The sequence below is a fragment of the Salvia miltiorrhiza genome, chromosome 6 (assembly GCF_028751815.1).
Source record: "Salvia miltiorrhiza cultivar Shanhuang (shh) chromosome 6, IMPLAD_Smil_shh, whole genome shotgun sequence".
NCBI lineage: Eukaryota > Viridiplantae > Streptophyta > Magnoliopsida > Lamiales > Lamiaceae > Salvia > Salvia miltiorrhiza.
This window is the reverse complement of record NC_080392.1, coordinates 5,745,551-5,770,240: the sequence shown is the minus strand read 5'-3', so window position 1 is coordinate 5,770,240 and position 24,690 is coordinate 5,745,551. Positions and strand designations below refer to the sequence as shown.

The following is a 24,690-nucleotide window of genomic DNA, read 5'->3' as shown; positions in this document are numbered from 1 at the left end:
CCCCTATTTGAATTAAAAGTTCGTTTTTAATGAATATGCAATGTTTTAAATAATTCAAACACGCTAATTGATGGCCGTCGGATTCTACAGATCCAATGGTATATACTTATTCTCTATTCTTAACTATATAGTAATTCTCTATGGATCCCTACCCGAGATATATATATATATATATATATATATATATATATATATATATATATATATGTTGGGAACCTTGTGGAATATCCTAACCCTTGTTTTGATGATACCAAAAATCATAGGACTTAGTTGTAATAGACTAGAATCGTTTTGAACTCAAGTGTTAGAGTTCGTTTCTAGTTTAGTCGCGGTGTCGAAGACTGAAGACTGAAGAATGAAGAATGAAGACTGAAGACTGGAGTTACCAACTGAAGTATCAGTTGAAGAATCAGTTGAAGACTGATTATTTAATGCGCGCAATGGACTGATACTAAAGTCAAGTATCAGTTGAACATTCCTCCTAGGACTGATCTTCCAACGTTCAGAGGAAGCCACGTACGCACAAGTACAGCCGCATTAAATGCAGAGATATCACAATATCTTATCTCTGCAGAGGTCATTCCTATCTGGTGGTTACTTTTCAGAGATGTCACTTCTCATGTCCATCAAAGAGAGCCGTTTCCACACAGACAAGGAACCTCGAAGATTGAATCCTCAGCCCAAATTCGAATTGCTCTCCAACGGAAGAAATCTTGAGGACGATTTACGCCAACGGATCTATTCAAGAGTTCTCCTACAAATAGCGCTCGAGGATCACTTCAATCTTCACCGATTCAACGACATAAGCTGAAGCTCTGCCGAAATTGCTACTCAGCCTAAAGCTTAACCGCCCAAAGCTTGAATCGAAGAAGAGAATTCCAAAGCCAAAATCAGTCTCTACTGATTACATACATTCTCTTAGACCCTAGGCATATATCTATTTACCCAGAAGCCAAAGGTCAAACTTGCTTCAAAGAACTTGTTCTTTGTAAGTATAGTTGGCACTCGTTTAAACCTCTCCTCCATAAGAGTGTTTGAGTGATTCGGAGTTCAGGAAGGTACTCTGAACTCTGAGTGGAAAGTCTGAGCACGAGGTGTGCTTAGCAGGGAAATCCTACGCGAGGTGTGTGGGTGCTGAAGAGAGTTTATCTTCAGTTTACTGTTGTGTGCACCAGGCAAGCACATGGGTACGGTTTGCAGTGCACCAGGCAAGCACTTGCGGAGTGGATTGTTGGTCTGATCAACCAGCCGTGGATGTAGAAAAGGGTTGTTCCGAACCACGTAAAAGTCTCTGTGTTATTTACAACTTTCATCTTTACATTCAATACTTGTGTGATTTCAATTGATAAAACTGAACACTGACTAACAGGAAAGAGAAACCTTAATCCAACTATCTGCTCCACCGAGGCTATTCGAAACTAAGTTTAATTTCCGCTGCGTATGATATCAATCTGACTGAACTATCCTCTGATAGTAAGGAAGAGTGATATCATCTCTATCTTTGCAAACACGACTGAAGCCCTTACGTGGATCAGTTAAGTTCCAGTGACTTAACTGATAACTCTTTACTGAAGAACTTTCAGTATCAGTCGTCAACCCTGTTGGTCAAAACTAATTTCGGTAAAACAGGTGTCTTGTTTGCATGTAAAGTTTCGCTTTAATCTCTGACTGAGATCCCTCTGATTGAGGTCGGTAGATTGTTGTAAAAATAGCCTATAGGTGTATTCCCTCCCCCCATACACCTATTCGAGACCCCCCGGACCTAACAATCAGAAGAAGGTGGTTCTGAAAGGATTCAGACAAGGGAGTCTCTACGTTGTTTCTTGGGAAGACAGCCCACCAGAAACGTGCCTCATCAGCAAGAGCAGCTCGGAGCTCAGTTGGCTATGGCACAAGAGACTCAACCATCTCAACTTCAAGACGATCAACAAACTTGCTAAACATCAACTGGTAGAAGGTCTTCCTTCTATTGTGTTCCAGAAGAAGCAAGAATGTGAAGCATGCCTCAGAGGAAAGCAGACTCGGACATCATTCAAGTCAAAGTCAGGACACTCCTCTGGAAGGATTCTGCATCTACTTCACATGGATCTGTTTGGCCCGATCACTCCAAGAAGCTACAACGGTAGGAAGTATACCTTAGTAGTCGTTGATGATTATTCACGATACACTTGGGTTATCTTCCTCTTCAAGAAGAAAGAGACACTGGAGGAACTGCCAAAGCTGCTGAGAAGACTGAGCGTTGAAAAGGAAGTCAACATCATCAACATCAGATCAGATCGTGGGACTGAGTTCCTCAATACTGTCGTTCGTAAGTATTGTGATGAACAAGGAATCAGTCATCAAACTTCTGCAGCAAGAACTCCACAGCAGAACGGAGTTGCAGAAAGAAGAAACCGGTCTCTAAAGGAAGCAGCAAGGACGATGCTAGCCGAGTCAAAACTCCCATTGAAGTTTTGGGCCGAAGCAGTCAACAACGCATGCTACACGCAAAATCGCTCATTTCTTACTCAGAGACATGGAAGAACTCCATACGAGTTATGGAAGAACAGAAAGCCATCGATTGCCTACTTTCATGCTTTCGGTTCTAAGTGTTTCATACACAATAATGATAAGAAGAGGTTGAACACTTTCGATAGCAAGGCTGATCCAGGAGTCTTCCTTGGATACTCTGGAACAGAACGTTCAAGCAAAGCCTATCGAGCGTTCAATACTCAAACTCTTTGTGTAGAAAAAACACCTCATGTGATCTTTGATGAGTCTACAGATGGTTTCAGGGAACAAGATGCTGAAAAGGATATTCAGATCGCTGAAGGTTCCAAAGCTGAAAGCCACAACATCGAGCCCTCTACTGTCTTCGTGTGGTGACCTGGCAAAGATGAAGATGCTGAAATGCTTCAGTATCAGAAAATCAACCAAAGGTCTGAAGTTCAGACTGGAGCCAATGCAGACGGCATCAGTCAAGGGGAAACCCAAATCGCTGAAGTTCGAGTTGAACGCGCAGAAGCCGCCCCAGCTCAACTCTCCCCTGCTCCAGAAGGTGCTCAACACCCCAGAGCCATTCTGACTGAAGAAGCCCCACCTTCCCCTGAAGAAATCAAGAAGTATCGAAGATGGTTTGAACTCCACTCAAAGGAGAACATCATTGGAGAACCATCAGAAGGCGTCAAGACTCGGAGATCAATGTGCAACCTCGTCTTCGACATCAACCAGAACAGCATCAACGAAGATAAGAATTTCAGCTGTTTCTTATCAACTACAGAGCCCAAGGATATTGAAGAAGCTCTGAAGTCTACTCAATGGGTCATCGCAATGCTAGAAGAACTCAATGAATTCAACCGGAATTCAGTTTGGGAGCTTGTGGATCGACCAGACGATGCAAAGATGATTGGCTTGAAATGGATTTTCAAGAACAAGGAAGACGAAGAAGGAAACGTTGTGAGAAACAAAGCAAGGCTTGTGGCTAAAGGATACAGTCAAGAAGAAGGAATCGACTACGACGAGACGTTTGCCCCAATTGCCAGATTGGAAGCAGTCAGACTCTTCTTAGCCTTCGCAGCTCACAAAGGTTTCAAGGTACACCAAATGGACGTCAAGTGTGCATTTCTCAATGGAGTGCTCACAGATGAAGTCTATGTAGAACAACCTCCAGGGTTTGAGGTTGCTGGACCAGAAAAGGTGTACAAGTTGAAGAAAGCGCTCTATGGGTTGAAGCAAGCACCAAGAGCGTGGTATGATACTCTCTCGGAGTATCTGGTTGAACAAGGCTTCAAAAAGGGATCTGTGGACAGAACTTTGTTCACTCTCAAAGAAGGAGAAGATCTCTTGCTTGTTCAAATTTATGTCGATGACATAATCTTCGGATCCAAATCCGAACACATGTGCAAGAAGTTTGCTGACATCATGACCAACAAGTTTCAAATGTCCATGATGGGAGAAATGAATTTCTTCCTCGGATTGCAAGTCAAGCAGACCAACGAAGGAATACTGATCAGCCAGTCCAAGTATGCCAAGGAGCTGATAGCTAAGTTCGGTATTCAGCACATGAAGTCAGTCAAGATCCCAATGAATACAAACTGGAAAGTTGATCCAGATTCAGCAGGAAGCTCTGTTCATTCGAAGAAGTACAGAGAAATCATTGGATCTTTGATGTATTTGACTGCGAGCAGACCAGATATCGCATTTGCAGTCGGGGTATGTGCAAGATATCAATCAGATCCTAAGGAAGCTCATTTGGATGCAGCTAAGCGAATTCTGAGATATCTCAAAGGCACACCCAATCTAGGATTGTGGTATCCAGCAGACGACGACATCAAGCTCACCGGATATTCAGACTCAGACTTCGGTGGATGCAAGCTTGATCGCAAATCAACCTCCGAAACTTGTCAATTCCTAGGCAACAAGCTCATCTCTTGGTTTTCAAAGAAGCAGACTTCAGTCGCCACCTCTACAACTGAAGCTGAATATGTTGCTGCCGGAAGCTGCTGTTCACAAATCCTGTGGTTAGTCCATCAACTAAAGGACTATGGGATCGGCGAAAAGGAAGTTCCTATCTATTGCGACAGCTCCAGTGTTATTGCAATCTCCCAGAATCCAGTTCATCATACCAGAGTCAAGCATATTGAGATTCGACATCACTTCATTCGTGATCATGTCGAAAAGAAGAATGTCTCTGTGGAATGGATTCCCACTGCTATTCAGAGAGCGGACTTGCTGACCAAGGCTCTTCCAGAAGAAAGGTTCAATGATCTATGTGCAAAGATCAGCCTCATCAACCCTGAAGAGTGATGCTGTGTTTGAAGATTTTCTCAAACAGTCATGCTGACTGGTGGTCAACCAACTGCGGCCTCTCGATCGCCAACGTGGAAAGCAATGAAGTCCGAATGCTCATCTGAAGAAGAAGTCATCCTGATGAATCTACCAGGATCACGTGGTATCAACTGACTACAATGATCAGTTGATCAGTAAGTATTTTAAATGCTTATTTTTCAAAATCAGTTATTTCAGTATAGAGCTTTAAGTTTTTAGTTCAAAACCTTTTCTCTAACTGATCAGTTTCTTTCAAAAACTTTAACTGATTGTTGGAATTGTTGGAATATGGAATATCCGAAAAGGACAAAATTTTTATAAAGTGAAAATCTGTTTTGATTGAACTTGTCCTGATCTTATTGCCAAAAATCCATCCAACCTTTTTGCCTCTGCAATAAAATTTCTTGAAACGCTCATTGACATGACATAATGTAATGATGCCTTTCAAAGTCCCTCGCAGTGACGACGAACGCAAAATTTTTCTTCAATTGCATTTTAGGCACAGTTTTCGAAAAACCTTTTCATCTTCTACATGGTTCACATTCTACCTATTTATACCATGTTGTCTTCATGATTTTTTCTGCATCAACTAACAAATCTCCACAGCCTTCACTGTGAGAAAAAGCTTCAATTGTTTCCAAAGTTGCAGAGAAAAATTGTTCCGACTAAAGGAGAAATCTATGACTGTAAAGTCATGGAGTGGAAGATTGACGCTCATAGTCTTGGTCTTCACCGGACCCTTCCATTCAATTCTTTCATGGAGTGGAAGATTGACATGACATAACGAAGGAAGATTGCTTCGTTCAATTCTTTCAAGTTTGCTGAAAAATGAAGGCTTCCCCAGTATCTGGGTTTGTAGAAATGGAGTAACCACTCTCGCAAGCGCAGAAAACTCATTTTCTCCATCCGTTTCGGGAGGGGAAACGCTACAAAAAGGGTATGTTTTATCCTACCTTATAAATCCATGTGGATTGTCACCGGAAAAGGCGATTTCTGCTTCTAAATTTGTTCAATTTGACGCCCCTGATAAACCCATCGTTGTTCTCAAATTCCTCGAAAAACAAGGGTTTACTAGATCCCAAATCGCCAATTTAGTCGCAAAATTTCCTGCGGTTTTAGTATACAATCCCCAAATGTCCCTCTCTCCCAAGTTCGAATTTCTGCGCTCCACCGGAATTTCGGAGCTGGAAATTCCCACCATTGTGTCGAGATACCCCGACTTACTAACCAGATCGTTCAAACGTAGAGTAGCACCTGTTTATAACTACATTAAGGGCATAATTGGTGCTGCTAATGCTAATACTCTTCTAAGGAGAGGGTCTTGGATTTTTAAACTTGATATTGAGAGTAGGATTGTACCAAATATGGATTTGTTGAGGGAGGTAGGTGTGCCCCAACAGTTTATCAAGTTTGCATTGCTAAATTGCACCAACATTTTCTTCCAGGATCGTGTCGAGTTGAAGAGAGTTGCTGATGAGGTGAAGCAGTTAGGGTTTGATTCGTTGAAGTCGACCTTCATATTGGCAATATATGCGCGAAAGGGGGAAGGAAGTGTATGGGACAAATGCAATGGAGTTTATAGTAAATGGGGCTGGTCGGAGGATGATATTCGAATGGCATTTAAGAAGCATCCCTCTTGTATGCTTTTATCCGAGAAGAAGATATCAGCAACCATGGATTTTCTAGTTAACAAGTTAGGTCGGGAGTCAAGAGTGATTGCAAAGTCTCCGCGAGTTCTTTTCTATAGCCTGAAGGAGAGGATAGTTCCTAGGTGCTCCGTTGTTCGTCTCTTGGTGTTGGAGGGTTTGGTTGAGGAAGATTGGAACTTAAGCAGTGTGCTTTCTCCTGTTGAGAGCAAGTTCTTGGACAAATATGTGTCGAGATACACTGAGAAAATGCCCCAACTTTATGATGTTTATCTGTCGTACAAAGCGAGTGGCGTGCTTGTGTAACGCCTTCTTCAACTTGTGCAATGTTGGTTATATTCTGTAGCTCAATGTTTTGATTGTTCAGTGCTTAGTTATTTCTATTAACACTATAACGTGAGAGTTAATTAAGAGTTCAATGACAGACACATGGCCTACTTATGCTTCTAGTGTTTCTATTTGGTTTATTGAAACAAAAGGTCTGGTTCTGGACCATGCCTTGAGCTAATTATGTAGCTGTTGTTTAACGTTATGCTTTATGATTGAGAAGAAAATCTCAGTAGTCAGTTGAAGATGTCTGCATAAGAACATGCTCGTTGTCACGATGAAGCTTTGGTAGACGAAATCATCCGTGGAGAAATCAGGTAACAGCAGAATCACAATCATTGATTACTGATAAGCATTCAAATTTGAGTGAAAATTACAGAATACCAACATATGCGAAGCCTATTACAATTTTATTTATGGTGATGATCTTATTCATGTTTCTTGATTCATTGTGCCTCAGCAGCGAGCGAAGTCTGCTTCAACAACTCGGAAACTCTCGCAGCCAAGCTCTGCCTTGCAGTAGGCGACACTCTTTGCTTCCCGATGATGGACTCGAGAATCGCCTCTGCTAGCAGTTTGTTCTCTATCACAACTTTGCCTTGCTCTGGAATGGAACCATCTTTGGAGAAGGCAATCTGCAGGACAAAACTTTGTCAAAAATCAGACGTTGAGTCGAACAACGGTGGGAAATGGTTACCGTGAGTGAGCCAGCAGGTGATTGAGTGAAGAGGATGGATGCCCCAGGTGAGAAGCTTTCATCCTTGAAGACTTGAAGAAATTCCTCTACTGCTTTGCCCTCTGCATCTGTGTATTTCCCAACTGCTTTCCAGTAAGCAGTGCAGTTCTCTGCAACTTTCTCCGAGTATTGCTGCCCCGTTAGCGGCAGAATCATCGTCACTTTCGTCAGTTTCTCAAACGGACCTAACAAAATTTGTGATTTTTCATCAAATAGTGTTAAAAATGGTGGCAAACAATTGCTAGGGCTGTTGCCATTACCGGCGATGATTTCGCGGATGAAGTCGGCGGAATCGGCCATTTCATTGACGGTTTTGGCGCTCTACTTGGGCGCGAGCGCGGGGACGGCGGTGCCCTCCATGTAGATGGCGATGGCGGTGAATTTGACGAAGTTCCCTTGGATCTCCATCCCTCGCACCCCTGCGCACATTAGCCACGACCGCCACTCGAAACAATGAAAACGTATGATCGTAAGATATGAGAGGGGACTAACCTGCGCCGCCGAGGAATAACGTCTTGTCGGAGCCCGGTGGCTTCACTGTGGGTGGGAATACCACGGATTCCACTTGGAGCTGTGCGACGGTTGGCGTTGCAGACATTTTCTCGCAGTCGGAGTATGTTGCAGACTTGAAGGTGAAGGTGAAGGTGAAGATGAAGGTGGTTAATAACAATGGGGTGTAGGGAGCTGAGGTTAGGTTAGTAATGTCACGCTAGGCGATAGCCACCACGACTTTTACCTACCAGCACTGTTCATTCATGAATATATTCAACCAATTAAATACTATGGTGGAAATAAGCATTTGTTTAATTATCAGAAAGATTTGATTCTACATCATAATTATTCACTGGTACCACTTATTTTCATAATCCTTATCCTTCTTACGATTCGATTGCACTTACCTCGAATTAGTGACCTAATGATCCGATGTTACAAAGTGCTTCAAATAAAGTTAATTAGATATTGATATTAATAAGCTCATTACTAATTAAAATATTTGTTGAGTTGAAATTTAAATAAGCTTAGAGGTCGACCGATTTGCAGCACTTTTGATTTTCCTTGATTATAGATAATCAGTAGATTTGAATCAAGTGATTCAAATGTATGCAATTATTCATTGCAGCAGACTGATTAGGGTTCCGACGAGAGATGCCATTAACGTCGCCCCACAATTTGTCGCGCATTTCTCCTCTCGATAATTACCTTCAGATTTCAGCCGCGGCGACGCCAGTTTCACCATCAGTTACCTCACAAATTCATGTGGATTGTCGTTGAAAGACGCCTTCTTCGTATCCGCGAAATTGTGCATCAAATCGCGAGAGAATTCAGATACAATATTGCAGCTACTCAAAAGGTACGGATTCACAAATGCTCAGATCTCCAGGCTCGTCAGGAAATGGCCGGGCGTTCTTCAATCCAGAGCCGACAAAACCATATCACCGAAGCTCGAATTCTTCTGCTCAATCGGCGTTCCGCCCGCCGCCTTGCCGCAGAAGCTCTCCGAATACCCGTTTCTGATGCGGCGTAGCTTCGACAACTATTTCACCCCATGGTACAAGTACTTGAAAAGCAACGTTCAATCTGACAAAAACGTGGTCGCCGTGTTTCTCAGCAGTCCAAGGGCGTTCACACACGGCTGGCCGGAAAGGATTCATTCCAACATCGGTATTCTGAGAGAGAGAGGGGTACCCGAGTCTTCAATCACTTTGTTGATAGTGAACAAGCCATCGATGATGATTCTGAAACAGGACAAGTTCGGCGCCTGTGTTGATTGGGCTGCCGAATTGGGACTCGCGCCGTCGAAGGTTGTGTTCGTTCGCACCCTCCAAGTGTTCGGTAGATTGTCTGAGTCGACTGTGAAGCATAAAATGGGCGTCTACAGAAGGTGTGGTTGGTCCGAATGTGATCTAAATGTAAAATGCTGCATTTTTAAGAATACATACTACTCCCTCTGTCCACGAAAAAGTGTTCCATTTGGGTGCGGACACAGTCACACGAGTAGGGCATAAGTTGTAAATAAGTTGAAAATTAAAGGGTATGGATGTACATAAAGGTAACTGGAGCACTTTTTCATGGAAAAAAAAAAGGGTAAATAGGGGCACTTTTTCATGAGTAGTAATTTTTTAATTAAATTTTACAACTAAAATTTAAATTATTTAACAATATAAATATTCGATCGATTAATTTTCTTTATATATCGAAGCCATTAATCAAAGATTCATTCCATTAGCGACCCCCAGATTTTCTCCGGTGTAAGAATCAAATGTTGCTTCGTTCAATTCTTTCAAGTTTGCTAAAAAATGAAGGCTTCCCTAGTATCTGGGTTTGTAGAAATGGAGTAACCACTCTCGCAAGCACAGAAAACTCATTTTCTCCATCCATTTCGGGAGGGGAAACGCTACAAAAAGGGTATGTTTTATCCTACCTTATAAATCCATGTGGATTGTCACCGGAAAAGGCGATTTTCGCTTCTAAATTTGTTCAATTTGACGCCCCTGATAAACCCATCGCTGTTCTCAAATTCCTCGAAAAACAAGGGTTTACTAGATCCCAAATCGCCAATTTAGTCGCAAAATTTCCTGCGGTTTTAGTATACGATCCCCAAATGTCCCTCTCTCCCAAGTTCGAATTTCTGCGCTCCACCGGAATTTCTGAGCTGGAAATTCCCACCATTGTGTCGAGATACCCCGACTTACTAACCAGATCGCTCAAACGTAGAGTAGCACCTGTTTATAACTACATTAAGGGCATAATTGGTGCTGCTAATGCTAATACTCTTCTAAGGAGAGGGTCTTGGATTTTTAAACTTGATATTGAGAGTAGGATTATACCAAATGTGGATTTGTTGAGGGAGGTAGGTGTGCCCCAACAGTTTATCAATTTTGCATTGCTAAATTGCACCAACATTTTCTTCCAGGATCGTGTCGAGTTGAAGAGAGTTGCTGATGAGGTGAAGTAGTTAGGGTTTGATCCGTTGAAGTCGAACTTCATATTGGCAATATATGCGCGAAAGGGGGAAGGAAGTGTATGGGACAAATGCAATGGAGTTTATAGTAAATGGGGCTGGTCGGAGGATGATATTCGAATGGCATTTAAGAAGCATCCCTCTTGTATGCTTTTATCCGAGAAGAAGATATCAGCAACCATGGATTTTCTAGTTAACAAGTTAGGTCGGGAGTCAAGAGTGATTGCAAAGTCTCCGCGAGTTCTTTTCTATAGCCTGAAGGAGATGATAGTTCCTAGGTGCTCCGTTGTTCGTCTCTTGGTGTTGGAGGGTTTGGTTGAGGAAGATTGGAACTTGAGCAGTGTGATTTCTCCTGTTGAGAGCAAGTTCTTGGACAAATATGTGTCGAGATACACTGAGATAATGCCCCAACTTTATGATGTTTATCTGTCGTGTAAAGCGAGTGGCGTGCTTGCTTAACGCCTTCTTCAACTTGTGCAATGTTGGTTATATTCTGTAGCTCAATGTTTTGATTGTTCAGTGCTTAGAAATTTCTATTAACACTATAATGTGAGAGTTAATTAAGAGTTCAATGACAGGCACATGGCCTACTTATGCTTCTAGTGTTTTTATTTGGTTTATTGAAACACAAGGTCTGGTTCTGGACCATGCCTTTAGCTAATAATGTAGCTGTTGTTTAACATTGTGCTTTATGATTGAGAAGAAAATCTCAGCAGTCAGTTGAAGATGTCTGCATATTCTCTTACGTAGTACGGGAGCAAGACTAGGTTTTAGCTACTCTGCTCGTTGTCACGGTGAAGCTTTGGTAGACGAAATCATCCACGGAGAAATCAGGTAACAGCAGAATCACAATCATTGATTACTGATAAGCATTCAAATTTGAGTGAACATTACACAATCCCAATATATGCGAGGCTTATTACAATTTTATTGATGGTGATGATCTTATTCATGTTTCTTGATTCATTTTGCCTCAGCAGCTAGCGAAGTCTGCTTCAACAACTCAGAAACTCTCGCGGCCAAGCTCTGCCTCGCGGTAGGCGACACTCCTTGCTTCCCGATGATGGACTCGAGAATCGCCTCTGCTAGCAGTTTGTTCTCTATCATAGCTTTGCCTTGCTCTGGAATGGAACCATCTTTGGAGAAGGCAATCTGCAGGACAAAAATGTGTCAAAATTTGACGTTGAGTCGAGCAATGGCCGGAAACGGTTACCGTGAGTGAGCCAGCAGGTGATTGAGTGAAGAGGATGGATGCCCCAGGTGAGAAGCTTTCATCCTTGAAGACTTGAAGAAATTCCTCTACTGCTTTGCCTTCTGCATCTGTGTATTTTCCAACTGCTTTCCAGTAAGCAGTGCAGTTCTCTGCAACTTTCTCCGAGTATTGTTGCCCCGTTGGTGGCAGAATCATAGTTACTTTCGTCAATTTCTCAAACGGACCTAACAAAATTTGTGATTTTTCATCAAATTGTATATTGAATTCTATTTATAGTGGTGGCAAACAATTGCTAGGGCTGTTGCCATTACCGGCGATGATTTCGCGGATGAAGTCGGTGGAATCGGCCAGTTCATCGGCAGTTTTGGCGCTCCACTTAGGGGCGAGCGCGGGGATGGAGGTGCCCTCCATGTAGACGGCGATGGCTGTGAATTTGACGAAGTTCCCTTTGATCTCCATCCCTCGCACCCCTGCGCACATTAGCCACGACCGCCGCTCAGAACAATGAAAACATGTGATCGTAAGATGTGAGAGGGGATTAACCTGCGCTGCCGAGGAATAACGTCTTGTCGGAGCCCGGTGGCTTCGCTGTGGGTGGGAATACCACGGATTCCCCTTGGAGTTGTGCGACGGTTGGCGTTGCAGACATTATCTCGCAGTCGGAGTATGTTGCAGACTTGAAGGTGAAGGTGAAGGTGAAGGTGAAGATGAAGGTGGTTAATAACAATGGGGTGTAGGGAGTTGAGGTTAGGTTAGTAACGTCACGCTAGGCGATAGCCACCACGAGTTTTACCTACCAACCCTGTTCATTCATGAATATATTCAACCAATTAAATACTTTGGTGGAAATAAGCATTTGTTCAATTATCAGAAAGATTTGATTCTACATCATAATTATTCACTGGTACCACTAATTTTCATAATCCTTATCCTTCTTACGATTCAATTGCACTTACCTCGAATTAGTGACCTAATAACCTAACTAATGATCCGTTGTTACAAAGTGCTTCAAATAAAGTTAATTAGATATTGATATTAATAAGCTCATTACTAATTAAAATATTTGTTAGAGTTGAAATTTATATAAGCTTAGAGGTCGACCGATTTGCAGCACTTTTGATTTTCCTTGATTATAAATAATCAGTAGATTTGAATCAAGTGATTCAAATGTATGCAATTATTCATTGCAGTAGGCTGATTAGGGTTCCGACGAGAGATGCCATTAACGTCGCCCCACAATTTGTCGCGCATTTCTCCTCTCGAAAATTACCTTCAGATTTCAGCCGCGGCGACGCCACTTTCACCATCAGTTACCTCACAAATTCATGTGGATTGTCGTTGAAAGACGCCTTCTTCGTATCCGCGAAATTGTGCATCAAATCGCGAGAGAATTCAGATGCAATATTGCAGTTGCTCAAAAGGTACGGATTCACAAATGCTCAGATCTCCAGGCTCGTCAGGAAATGGCCGGGCGTTCTTCAATCCAGCGCTGACAAAACCCTATCGCCGAAGCTCGAATTCTTCCGCTCAATCGGCGTTCCGCCCGCCGCCTTACCGCAGAAGCTATCCGAATATCCGTTTCTGTTGCGGCGGAGCTTCGACAACTATTTCACCCCATGGTACAATTACTTGAAAAGCATCGTTCAATCTGACAAAAATGTGGTCGTCGTGTTTGTTCGCTATTTTATTTTAACACGCCGCAAGTGTACGGGTGCAATTGTGTACAGTAGCAAGCAAGGTCGTATTCCATAGAGACTAATTATTATCAATTCCTATCCTAAATTATTCTACTCTATCTGGACAAACGAAATTGAGAGTTTTTGTAGTAAAGAACAAAATAAATAAACAACAGGAAAGAAAATAAAGCAAGCTGTGAAACAAAGAAACATATAAGAGAAGATTTCCCAAGGCAAAGGTTTCAACAGATTCTCCTAACTAACATGTTCAATTCAATTAATAAGATGATTCCTAAGGCAATCTCAAAACTAGTCTATACCCACTCCCGTGGCATACAAACCGTTGATTACATGTAAGACTACCGTCCCCAGATCGCACTTCTAACATGCAACTCCTAAAAGCTCATAGGATTAACGCCCTCACAAATATCAATTCCCTTTAGAATTAAATATATGTGTTCTATGTTCTTAGTTCAGGTAATAATTATCATCTCCCGATCTCAAATTAAAACCTATGATTATGCTAAATTGGTGGCCAATCAATAAAGCAAACAATTGTAACAAGAACATAAAAAGGAAAAAACAATCTCAATTAATTGAATCAAACAGTCAGAAATTCAAATCAGTCTACTCCCTAAACCCTGGGAAAAAGGATTCTAGCCACACATAGACATATGACTAGAAATCAAAATCTCAATAAAACTGTAAAACATTCAACAATAAAACCGTAGTCAAATTGAGAATCTTCAGTTCTTGCTCCAATGGTGTTCTCCGTCTTCTCAAAGCTCTCCAAAAGATGTAAAATATGATAAGAGATCATTGGGGAATAAGTTATTGGATGGTATTTATATGCCCTAGGTCTTCAAGCTCCAAAAATACTCCAAAATCGCGCTTTAAGTGAAAAATCCGGAAATTGGGCGAGAAAACGGCGTCTCGCGCGGCCGGGTCGCGCGGCCGCGCGCCGAGACCGCATGACCTCGCGCGCCGAGCCCGCGCGCTCCTCCAGCAAGCTCTGCTCCGTCGCGCGGCCGTGTCGCGCGGCCGCGCGCCTGGACCGCGCGACCTCGTGCGGCCTTGCGCAGTAATTTTGTTTTGGCTCGTTCTCCCTCGTCCGAACTCCGATTTACAAACCGTTTGCGCTCACGAACTCCTCTCGAGACGATATACAACTTGTATTTCAGCTAATTCTTCCAAATTTTGCTTCATTATTTCTGAAAATTCGTTCAAACAACGAGCAAGTAACAAGTTCTTGATCATAAACTAATATAAGCTCAAATAAACCATCAAACACACAAAATCCTCATAACTAAACATCAAATATGACACACCAAGAGGTAAAAATGCATGTTTATCAGTGTTTCTCAGCAGTCCAAGGGCGTTCACACACGGCTGGCCAGAAAGGATTCCTTCCAACATCGGTATTCTGAGAGAGAGAGAGGGGTACCCGAGTCTTCAATCATTTCGTTGATAGTGAACAAGCCATCGATGATGATTCTGAAACAGGACAAGTTCGGCGCCTGTGTTGATCGGGCTGCCGAATTGGGACTCGCGCCGTCGAAGGTTGTGTTCGTTCGCGCCCTCCAAGCGTTCGGTAGATTGTCTGAGTCGACTGTGAAGCATAAAATGGACGTCTACAGAAGGTGCGGTTGGTCTGAATGTGATCTAAATGCTGCATTTTTAAGGCATCCCCTTTGCTTGAAACTTTCCCAGAAAAAGATCAGAAGGAACATGGATTTTCTTGTGAAAGAGATGAGAATGAAGGCGAGTGAGGTCGCGCAATGCCCCTCGGTTCTTGATTACAACTGCGACACAAGAATGAGGCCGAGGTGGATGGTTGTGAGAGTTCTGAAAGCAAGAGGGTTGATGAAGGAATCAAGGAGCATCACCAGCTTGTTTCATACTATGTCGGAGGCCAATTTCTTCAACAGATACATCGCTCATCACCACAAGGAATTTCCCGAGCTGTTGGATATCTATCGAGGCTCAAATGTGATATCCAAATCAACTTGATTTTGCTGCTCATCACAAATGTTGGTGATTGAGAACCAAATGTCTAGTGGGACATTAATTCATCATTCATGACAATCTGAATGGCATGTTGCTATGTAGCTTATTCTATATATTCAACATTTAAATTCCATCTCCCAAACTAAAGGCTTTTTATGTTCATAATGTGTTAATTTCGTTTCTTCACAAAAATATATTCCAACTCTTTCTTGAAAATAATCTCACTAATTATTACCTTTTTCTTGTGATAGGTTGATTAATTTTGGTCTTCTTTTGTCATCTAATTCTTCAAATACTAGAGACTTTGGCGGTGATTGGTGATAATCAATTAATTAATTAATTGTATTTTAAGATGAGATGGGCTGTAATGGAAATAAGAAGGCCCGAACTAAAGTGAAGAATTTTCAACACAATTTCAATCTTTTTTCGGTTTTCTTATTTATGTAAATGGGATTAATTGCAGATTTTTTTTATTTATTTGCCTTTTTTATTTAAGCAAATGGGATGATTATTTTGTATGGTTAGTTATAAATTTTGAGTAAGTTTCTATTAAAAATAATAATAAAAGGAATAATTCATGGCTCTTCCTTTTAATGGGTAAAAATAAAATTCATAAAATAAAAATAGTTTACAACATACTAGGATAGTAGGATATATCTTAGAAATTATAACTCAAGCCCCTAAGACGAGCTGGGGAGAGGAGGAGCTCTCTTTAAACCCTTCATCTGAGTTGAGCAAAACCTCAAAAAACAAAAAAGACAAAAAAAAAAAAGAGTAGCATAGAGGCATGGATAGAACTTAAGAGAGAAACACAACACTCCTACGCCAGAAACATAAAGCAAAGGGAGCAACCTCCGAAAAAGTCCCTCCTTATTATGGGAAGATGACGTAAATTGTAATGGGCCCAGCCCACCAAACACAAAATAGCAGTTCTACCACACCGAAAAAGTAAGGAAATATAGACCACTTTATAAATGGGCCTGGTTGAGTGGGCCTGTCACCTAAGCAGGGTCATTAAGGCGGGATCGGAGGTTGAGGAAGTGTGGGCTGGACCCCCACCCAGGCTGAACTTGGCCCCGATAGAAACTCCCTCTCAAAGAGAAGGGCCCAGCTGCGGGAAAGGCGTGTAAGCCCAAAGACCATGACGCAAAAGCTCGATTCTCGAGCGGATTGGATCAATCTCTCATAGAGAGAGGCCCGTCTCGATTGACGAGTTGCATCAAGGTGTCTCGGGTTGTGTTCTGTAACACGTAATTGAGCTCATAAATGAGAGTTTTTGGGTACCTCAACTTTATTTTTATTTTTTCCTTTCACAGAATTAGATTATACTATATTACTAAATTTTTTCCTTTCACAAAATTAGATTATACTATATTACTAAATTAAAAAGACTATATGTTGATTATAAATACTCCCTCAATTGTGACATTCTATTCTTTGTAAATGGCCCTACAAACTTCTCATTTCACTATTTATAAAAAAGTATGAGACCCAATCTCCACTCAAATTTAATTATCATATTATTTCTTAACATTCGTGTCATTTTCACTGGGTCACAATTTTTAGGAACGGATGGAATATCTGATATGTTACTTCATCTGTCCCATTAATAATGACTCATTTCACTTTTTATTTGTTCTAAAAAAGAACCTATCTTTTTTTATAAAAAGATGTGAACCTTGCAACTTCTTTATTTATCTGTGTAGATTTGTAGTCTCACTTATTTCTCTTCCTCGTAGTAGAAATTAAATATCTAAAATTTAAAAATTCAAGTGACACATCAGAATTTTGTAAACTAAGACGACACGGCTGAACTTCAAAAATTGAGAAGATTTCATGACACGATTATAAAAATAAAAAGTTACATTTTTTGAAGGTTATGACTATAGACTATAGAGTATTTAATTTGAGGCCTATGGATTATAAGGTATTTAATTTAGAAGCAAAATAATAAATTTATAATTATTTTATTATTATTATTATTATTATTATTATTATTATTATTATTATAAATGATGGAATGTTATGGATAAATCGGAGTCTAGGAATTGAATCGACCATTAACTAATTGCATTTCCAGATGAGATGGACTGTAATGGAAATAAGAAGACCGGCCTATTTGCTGGTGGTGTTGCGTTGGCACTTGGCACACACAAAAACAAGGCAACTTAATTTCAATTTTCAACCAAAGTCTTTTTTTGCTTTCTTATTTGCATAAATTGGAATAACTGCAGCTTCTTTCTTAGATACCTTTTTTTCGCCTTTTTCATTTACGTAAGTGGGATGAATATTTTGTATGCGTGCTAATAAGTTTTGAGTACGTTTCTATTAAAAATACTACTCCCTCACTCTCCTAACAAGTATCTTAGTTTTTGAGTTAACTATAATAAGCATCGTAGTTCTAAAATAAATAAGTGAGCTTCATCATCTTTTACCATTTTACTTTGAATCATATTTTCACTTTAATTCAATTCCTCTCTCAAAATAAAAGTGTGCTCCACCATTTTTTATTTTTTTACTCTTTAATCATACTCACTTAAATTCTCGTGCCGAAATAAACTAGGACACTTGTTATCGAATGGAGAGAGTAATAAAGAGCACAGTAATACACACTAAATTATGGAACAAATGATCTCATCCGATTATTCATGGCTCTTCCTTGTTCCTTTTTTTTAATACGTAAAAAGAATTTTCATAAAATAAAAGTTAGCATACAACATACTAGGATACATCCTATAAATTACAACTCAAGAGCTTTCGTTAAAACTTTGTGACTGAAAAAACCTTCCATCTGAGTAAAACCTCAAAAAAGAAAAAACAGTAGCATAGAGGCATGGATAGGAGGAAAAAACACAGAACTCCTACGCAAGAAACATAAAACATTATCTTGTTTTGTTGGATGTAAAGCAAAAGAGAGAGCAACTGATTTTCTCGGAATGAAAAGTGGCGTAAATTGTAATGGGGCAGCCCAATAAGTTGGCCCAAACACAAAATAGCCATTCATCCCACATCGAAAAGACGGAGAAACGTATGCCTCTTTATAATGGGATGGCGTAGCAGACAGATTGCCGGGCTCGGTAGCGCGAGCCTGTGACCTAAGCAGGGGCATTAAGGCGGGATCGGAGGTTGCAGTGGTGGAAGGAGGAGGAGGGCGGACTTAGTCCGAAACCCGTGCTGAACTTGGCCCCACATCAGGGATTCTAGCTCGATTGTCGAGCGGATTGGAATCGAGGCTCTCATAGAGAGATGAACCGGCTCGTTTGACGAGTTGCGGGATGGCGTCGTGGTCGTGACCTTTAATTAAGGGTTGTGTCTGTACACGTTAATTGCTGGCTTGGCAGAGCAGCATGCGCCGATACAGGGGGGGCCATGTTGACGACCCACAGTCGGGGGTGGTTTAAGCCCTGTTCTCTTCGATTACCTCCACTTCAACCGAACCTCGACCTTTTGCTATTTTCATTTTCTCCTTCCACCTTCCACATTACCCATATAGACGTTAGCTCTACTAGAATTTTATTGAGGGGAATCTTTTTGGTTCTTCTAGTTTGCTTGAACAATTCTTTCTTCCATGGAAAATTGAATTATATGCACTGTCATGAATTGAGTTTTTCTCTCTTGATTTATTGTGGTTAAAACGAATAATTAGATTAGCACATGTCGATCTTTGTTGAGGCTGAGCTGATAAGACTTTTTAGGATAGGTGTAGATAATATAATATGAGATTCTTTCTCCAAAATTATTTCCAATCTTATGCTGGCTGCAATTTTGTGTAGGAGAATAGTGAGCGCGCCCAGAAAAGATGGTATCTTTTCCCTCTCCTCCTCCCGCAAATCACACTCCGACGGCGGCGGAGGCGGCGGCGCAACTTTCACCATTTCATACCTCACCAAGTCATGTGGGCTATCCTTGAAAGACGCCGTCTCCGTCTCCAAGAAACTGCGCATCAAATCGCGACACAACCCAGATGCGGTGTTGGATCTCCTCACCGATTTCGGATTCACAAACGCCCAAATCTCCAAACTCGTAACCAAATGGCCCCTCGTGCTCCAATCCCACGCCGACGAAACCCTTTTGCCCAAACTCGAATTCCTCCGCTCCATCGGCGTTCCCGCCGCCGTCGCCGCGCAGAAGCTAACGGTGTATCCCATGATTTTACAGCGCAGTCTCGAAAATTCTCTCATCCCAACTTACAACTACCTGAAGAATCTCCTGCAATCCGATAAAAAGGTAGTCAATGTGTTCGCGCGAGCTCCGAGGGCGTTCGTCCACGGCTGCTGCGGCGAGATGTCTCGCAACATCGCGATCTTGAGAGAGCGAGGAGCGCCGGAGTCTTCGATCGCGTTATTGCTCAACAACCAGCCGTCACTGCTGATGCTCGGCGGAGAAGCGTTCGCGGCGCTCGTGGATCGCGCCGTTGAAATGGGATTCGATGTGTCGAAAGTGATATTCGTTCTTGCACTCCAAGTGTTTGCGAATATGTCTGAGTCGACTCTGCAGCGGAAGATGGGTGTTTACAGGAGGTGTGGTTGGTCCGAATCTGAGGTGATGGCTGCATTTCTAAAGCATCCGCTTTGCATGAATCTGTCGGAGAAGAAGATCAAGGCGAGCATGGAGTTCCTTGTTGGTGAAGCTGGATTCGAGGCGGGCGATGTTGCTCGATGCCCCGTTCTTCTCGGTTACAGCGTGGACAAGAGGATGAGGCCGCGCTTGATCGTTACTAGGATGTTGGAGGGGAAGGACTTGTTGAAAAAATCCACTAGTTTCATATATTTGTTGATGATGTCTGAAGACAAGTTCGTCAAGAGGTATATTCTTGAGAATCAAGACCACATTCCTCACTTGCTTGATGTATACCGCGGCAACGTTTCTGTCGAGATTTAGTGTTGATTTCATGTTTGGGATTGGTGGTAGGATATTCACTCATTTTTGTCTCTGAAAATGGGAGTTTGTTGTTTTGATTTCATTTATGAAAACTGAGTTAGTAGACATTCTTGTATTTTCTGAAAGCGGCTTATTTCTTGGAGGTGCATTAATTAAAGATTTATTTTTTATTCTATAAATCGCATTTTTTCTCTTGTCTTCACATATAACACCACTCTGTTTCCTTCTATGAAAGGCGAAACCCTTCTCGCAGCGGCGAATTTATAAACCTTGAAACAACTATTTGAATCCAATGTTTGCAATTATCTGTAGAAGAGGAGTAATTAGGGTTCCGGGAAAAGATTCAATTTCTGTTGCCCTAAGATTCCTCGCGCATTTCTCCTGGGTGAACTCGTATTCAACTTCAGATGGCGGCGGCGGCGATGCTGGAGGCCAATCTTTGACCATCTCTTACCTCGTCGGCGCGTGTGGGCTGCCGGAGAAGGCCGCCGTCTCTGCATCAAAGAGTCTGTGCATCAAATCCCGAGAAAATCCAGCCGCGGTGTTGGAGCTCCTCAAAGACTACGGATTCACAGATTCCCAAATTTCGAGGATCGTTAGTAGATGGCCGCGCGTTCTGCAATGCAGCCCCGACAAAACCCTGATGCCGAAGCTCGAATTCTTCCGCTCGATCGGCGTTCCCGATTGTATCGCGGCGCAGCGCCTATCTGTCTTCCCTAGGATCTTACAGCGCAGTCTCCGAAACCATCTCATCCCCTCGTATAATTACTTGAAAGTATGGGTGCGATCCGAGGAGAGGGTGGCGATCGTGTTTAAACGCGCTCCGTTGGCGTTTTCGAGCGGCTGGTCGCCATGTTGAGAGAGAGAGGGATGCCCGAGTCGTGTATTGTTTCGTTGGTGGGGTGGAAGCCTAATATGCTGCTGCTCCGCCGCGATAAGTTGTGTGGGTTTGTGGATCGAGCTGCTGCTCCACAATGGCGTTCGTGAGTGCACTCCAGGTGTTCTACAGTATGCCTGAGAGGGCTCTGCAGCGTAAAATGGAGATTTATAGAAGCTGTGGGTGGTCCGAAGACGCGGCCACTTCGGTCTTCCTAAGGTTTCCCGCTTGCATGGCGTTGTCCGAGACCAAAATAAGAGCGAATATGGATTTTCTGGTTAAGGAGCTGGGATTCAAGCCCGTCGAGGTGGCCCGATGCCCTTCGCTTCTGAGCTACAATCTGGAGAGGAGGATGATGGGGAGGTGGATGGTGGTCAAGGCTTTGGTTGCGAGAGGGTTGTTGAAGAAGAAGCCCATCGCCGCCGCCGCCATCTCCACCTTGTTCAAAATGGCCGAGGACAAGTTCGTCAAGAGCTACATTGTTTATCATCAACAAGAGATTCCTCAGCTCCTCGACTTGTATCGAGGCAACTTGAGCCTCTCTCAACTTCTAACGTCTGATTGAAGTGTGTCGCGTGTTTGGTTGATTGCTTAGCTTATTCAATCCTCAATTTGAATTTTGATCTGTGACGAATTTGGACAGTTGAGCTAATTACTACTCCCTCCGTCCACTAATTCAAGGCCTTCTTTCTTTTTTGGGACGTCCACCAACTCAAGGCCTATCCATTTTTAGTAAGTTTTTATTTATATTTAATTGGTGGGTCCCAAAACATTACACTTTTTCTCCACTCAACTAATAAACAATACATTAATTGCGGGTCCCTTTCTCCACTCAACTAATAAAAATACACTTTTTCTTAAAACCCGTGTTTTGCTCCTTAGGTCATGAATTAATGGACGGAGGGAGTATATAGATTAGACTATGGTTTAGTTATGGAGCATATAGCTCATATTCTACCAAACTTGATGGCTTTCTTTGCTTCTGTGATTTCTTTTGTGCCCATATATTAATAACATTAATATATTTTTATATCCATGTTCAATCTCAACGGTAATATATGATATTTAAGTAGTAATATCTTGATAATTCAAATATTTACTACAACCAAAATCGAAAAGGTATTACAATGTTATATTAATACGAAATAGTTTATTTAATCTTATATTTATATTAAATAATATCTTAATAATTCTTAATATTTACTACCATTAAAATCGAAAAGAGGTATCACCAAAAATTATTTATTTTTAGAACCTCATTTATTTGTCAAACTTAATAAATAGTATAAATCAAAATACATGTGATAAGCTGAACTATTTAGGATTTTCAATTAGAATAAAGAGGCTATAGTTCAACTACTCAAAACCCGTCTAGATTATATAAATACACGTACCCGTCGTAAACCACTTAAAAGTGATTTTACTATTAACTCTAATCTCAAACATGTGTATTATACTCACTATTCACCTGAACCTAGACTACCTAATTGAATTTGTAAAAAATATTGTTACACTAATTTATTATCTGTTACAGTAATAAATCGACATTACAAAGTAAATATTAATATAACTAAATAACAAAATTAAAATTAAAAAAGCAATATATATATATATATATATATATATATGTAGTCATATCGATTAATGTTTGAACCAATTTACAATTTATAAACTCATATCAATTTCAAATATAATTAAAAAAATGATTTTACAACTCGTTATCGCACCGAGCTCGTATAATAATACCCATTTATTACCCAAGCTCATTTATAATCATTTTTCTAATTTAAATTCAAAGTTAAGATTGTGAATATTATTGAAACATAATGTTTGTAGCATATGTTTAAAGAAAATTATAATATTAAAAATCATATACTTTTTGAATAGTTATATTGATTTTATTTCACCAAGTATTAAAATTCCACGAATCAAATAATTACATGTATATATAATATTTTCAAATACAATAAAAATTATATTGTATAAAAATGAGAGAAAAATGTTTTAAATTTAAAAATTCTAGCTTGTATAAATTTCTTAGTTTAAGTCTATTATTTACACATTATATATCAAATTAAAGCTCTTGCCACGATCTTTAATTTGATATGTATATTGAATATTTTTTATTAATTTTAAAAAAAATAGAAAAAAAGATAAAAATGAGAATAAAAAGAAAAAAGTAAAAAGAAATAAAGAATGTATGATAATTATAAAAAAAGATTCTATGTTTAGTTTGAGACTTCCATATTGAAAACATTTTTTATGCTTAAATTTATGCTAAAGGCTCTAAAATTATAGAGATTTGAAATAAAAAACTATCCTGAAGTCACGTACGACCTAAAATAAAGGGTTTAACATGAGACATGTGTAGTTCATTTTCCAAAATAAAATGTATACAATTTCAGTAAATTTAAATAAATGTGCTACTAAAAAAATCAAACTCTTCAATATACTTTTATTTTTTATTTTTAAAGAAAATCGATATTGGTTCTCTAATTACTGATTTTCCAATGAGTAATTTTGAAGCTTAAAAATTCGATTTTTAAGATATACTATATATTAGTTATTTATCTACAAATTTATACTAATATAAAGTTGACCTTTAAAAAAATATTTTTAAGCTAAAGATTTCTAAAATGAACAAATAAGTTTCATCATTGTAATTGCATTAAACTGATATAATAAAAATATAAATAGTAAAATATAAAAAATACTATATAGTAAAAACATAAAAAATAAAATAAAAAAATATGGAAAAAGGAATGAACAAAGAACTGTGACATTTTAAAAATGAGAAATGAGAGAGGAGATGATAGAGGAGAGAGAAAAATAATTTGGTGATTTTAAACTATAATAACTTATTGGTTTTAAATTTATTTTTTATAATTTTTACATCAAATTAAAGATATCGTCATTATCTTTAATTTAACATCCATATTGAATATTTTTTTATAAATTAAAGTTGATGATTTTAAAAGAGAATCAAAACTATAAGAAGAAAAATAAAGTGAAAGAAATTTTGGTGGGAAAAAGTTTACGTTAGACTCCTCTTTTATATTATATATAGATACAAAATCATTGACCAGTAATAATAGAGTAAGACCATTTTAGTTTAAATACTTATTTTAACATCTTCAACGACATCTAATAATTCAATATAATATATCAAACTTGTTTTATTGTTTTGATTGGCATTCCTGATGCCTTGATCCATTTTCTTTCAATAAAAGTTTTACTTTACTGATCAAAATATATATATATATATATATATATATATATATATATATACACACACACATAATTATAAGTAGTTGTAGCGCAATATCTTTTTTAAATTGGATCGAATAATTAGTATTGTACGTAGCATTATATCCTTTATAAATATAAAATAATATTTTGGAATAAAAAACATATACCTGAAAAAGTACAAAATTGATAAGATAGAGAAGGAGACGGGGACGATTGAACCAAAAAAGGTCATCTCCCGGTTGAACCACTGGAACACCCTTCACCACTTCGCCGCGTTCTTGAATTCTCAGCCCCATTTTCGTAATTATCA

General features: G+C 40.0%; 6 protein-coding genes, 1 long non-coding RNA gene and 1 pseudogene across 8 annotated transcripts; 6 read left to right on the top strand and 2 right to left on the bottom strand.

Annotated features, from left to right (window-relative positions):
- The first annotated feature begins 5,939 nt into the window (after positions 1-5,939).
- LOC130990404 (uncharacterized) lies at positions 5,940-6,758 on the top strand. The gene has a single exon (XM_057914642.1). The coding sequence runs from the start codon at positions 5,940-5,942 to the stop codon at positions 6,756-6,758; it is 819 nt and encodes a 272-aa protein (XP_057770625.1).
- A 339-nt stretch (positions 6,759-7,097) lies between these two features.
- LOC130988200 (chalcone--flavanone isomerase-like) lies at positions 7,098-8,561 on the bottom strand (annotated as a pseudogene).
- LOC130990403 (uncharacterized) lies at positions 8,185-9,521 on the top strand. The gene is made up of 2 exons (XM_057914641.1): positions 8,185-8,209; positions 8,722-9,521. The coding sequence occupies exons 1-2, from the start codon at positions 8,185-8,187 to the stop codon at positions 9,519-9,521; spliced, it is 825 nt and encodes a 274-aa protein (XP_057770624.1).
- Positions 9,522-9,734: 213 nt separating this feature from the next.
- On the top strand, positions 9,735-11,049 carry LOC130988199 (uncharacterized). The gene is made up of 2 exons (XR_009090006.1): positions 9,735-9,921; positions 10,430-11,049. It is a non-coding gene; the product is annotated as an uncharacterized LOC130988199 (long non-coding RNA).
- A 376-nt stretch (positions 11,050-11,425) lies between these two features.
- LOC130988198 (chalcone--flavanone isomerase-like) lies at positions 11,426-12,728 on the bottom strand. Of its 2 annotated transcripts, XM_057911979.1 has the most exons (5): positions 12,440-12,728; positions 12,234-12,379; positions 12,002-12,160; positions 11,691-11,914; positions 11,426-11,629 (listed from the first exon to the last, which is right to left on the bottom strand). In XM_057911979.1, the coding sequence occupies exons 2-5, from the start codon at positions 12,337-12,339 to the stop codon at positions 11,441-11,443; spliced, it is 678 nt and encodes a 225-aa protein (XP_057767962.1). In that variant the 5' UTR covers positions 12,340-12,379; positions 12,440-12,728; the 3' UTR covers positions 11,426-11,440. The 2 variants fall into 2 exon arrangements, with proteins under 2 accessions (XP_057767962.1, XP_057767961.1); XM_057911978.1 differs by having other exon boundaries at positions 12,234-12,728.
- A 1,716-nt stretch (positions 12,729-14,444) lies between these two features.
- On the top strand, positions 14,445-15,703 carry LOC130988197 (uncharacterized). Its single transcript, XM_057911977.1, has 2 exons — positions 14,445-15,400; positions 15,625-15,703. The coding sequence occupies exon 1, from the start codon at positions 14,711-14,713 to the stop codon at positions 15,374-15,376; it is 666 nt and encodes a 221-aa protein (XP_057767960.1). The 5' UTR covers positions 14,445-14,710; the 3' UTR covers positions 15,377-15,400; positions 15,625-15,703.
- Positions 15,704-18,399: 2,696 nt separating this feature from the next.
- LOC130990402 (uncharacterized) lies at positions 18,400-21,778 on the top strand. The gene is made up of 4 exons (XM_057914640.1): positions 18,400-20,253; positions 20,381-20,397; positions 20,662-21,108; positions 21,194-21,778. Exons 1-4 carry the CDS (start codon positions 19,124-19,126, stop codon positions 21,694-21,696), a joined length of 2,097 nt encoding a protein of 698 aa, XP_057770623.1. The 5' UTR covers positions 18,400-19,123; the 3' UTR covers positions 21,697-21,778.
- LOC130988196 (transcription termination factor MTERF9, chloroplastic-like) lies at positions 20,279-21,231 on the top strand. Its single transcript, XM_057911975.1, has one exon. It carries the CDS (start codon positions 20,547-20,549, stop codon positions 21,111-21,113), a length of 567 nt encoding a protein of 188 aa, XP_057767958.1. The 5' UTR covers positions 20,279-20,546; the 3' UTR covers positions 21,114-21,231.
- Positions 21,779-24,690: the final 2,912 nt, after the last annotated feature.

Bases quoted from the DNA above. Each gene is read 5' to 3' on its own strand.
- LOC130988196 (XM_057911975.1), top strand. From the start codon at position 20,547: ATGTTTGCAATTATCTGTAGAAGAGGAGTAATTAGGGTTCCGGGAAAA.
- LOC130990402 (XM_057914640.1), top strand. From the start codon at position 19,124: ATGCTGGCTGCAATTTTGTGTAGGAGAATAGTGAGCGCGCCCAGAAAA. The intron at 21,109-21,193 runs GTTGAGAGAGAG...CGCCGCGATAAG, and splicing joins TTCGAGCGGCTGGTCGCCAT to TTGTGTGGGTTTGTGGATCG.
- LOC130990403 (XM_057914641.1), top strand. From the start codon at position 8,185: ATGGGGTGTAGGGAGCTGAGGTTAG. The intron at 8,210-8,721 runs GTTAGTAATGTC...AATTACCTTCAG, and splicing joins GTGTAGGGAGCTGAGGTTAG to ATTTCAGCCGCGGCGACGCC.
- LOC130988198 (XM_057911978.1), bottom strand. From the start codon at position 12,339: ATGTCTGCAACGCCAACCGTCGCACAACTCCAAGGGGAATCCGTGGTA. The intron at 11,915-12,001 runs GTAATGGCAACA...AAATTTTGTTAG, and splicing joins CATCCGCGAAATCATCGCCG to GTCCGTTTGAGAAATTGACG. The intron at 11,630-11,690 runs GTAACCGTTTCC...TTTGTCCTGCAG, and splicing joins CACCTGCTGGCTCACTCACG to ATTGCCTTCTCCAAAGATGG.
- LOC130990404 (XM_057914642.1), top strand. From the start codon at position 5,940: ATGTCCCTCTCTCCCAAGTTCGAATTTCTGCGCTCCACCGGAATTTCG.
- LOC130988197 (XM_057911977.1), top strand. From the start codon at position 14,711: ATGTTTATCAGTGTTTCTCAGCAGTCCAAGGGCGTTCACACACGGCTG.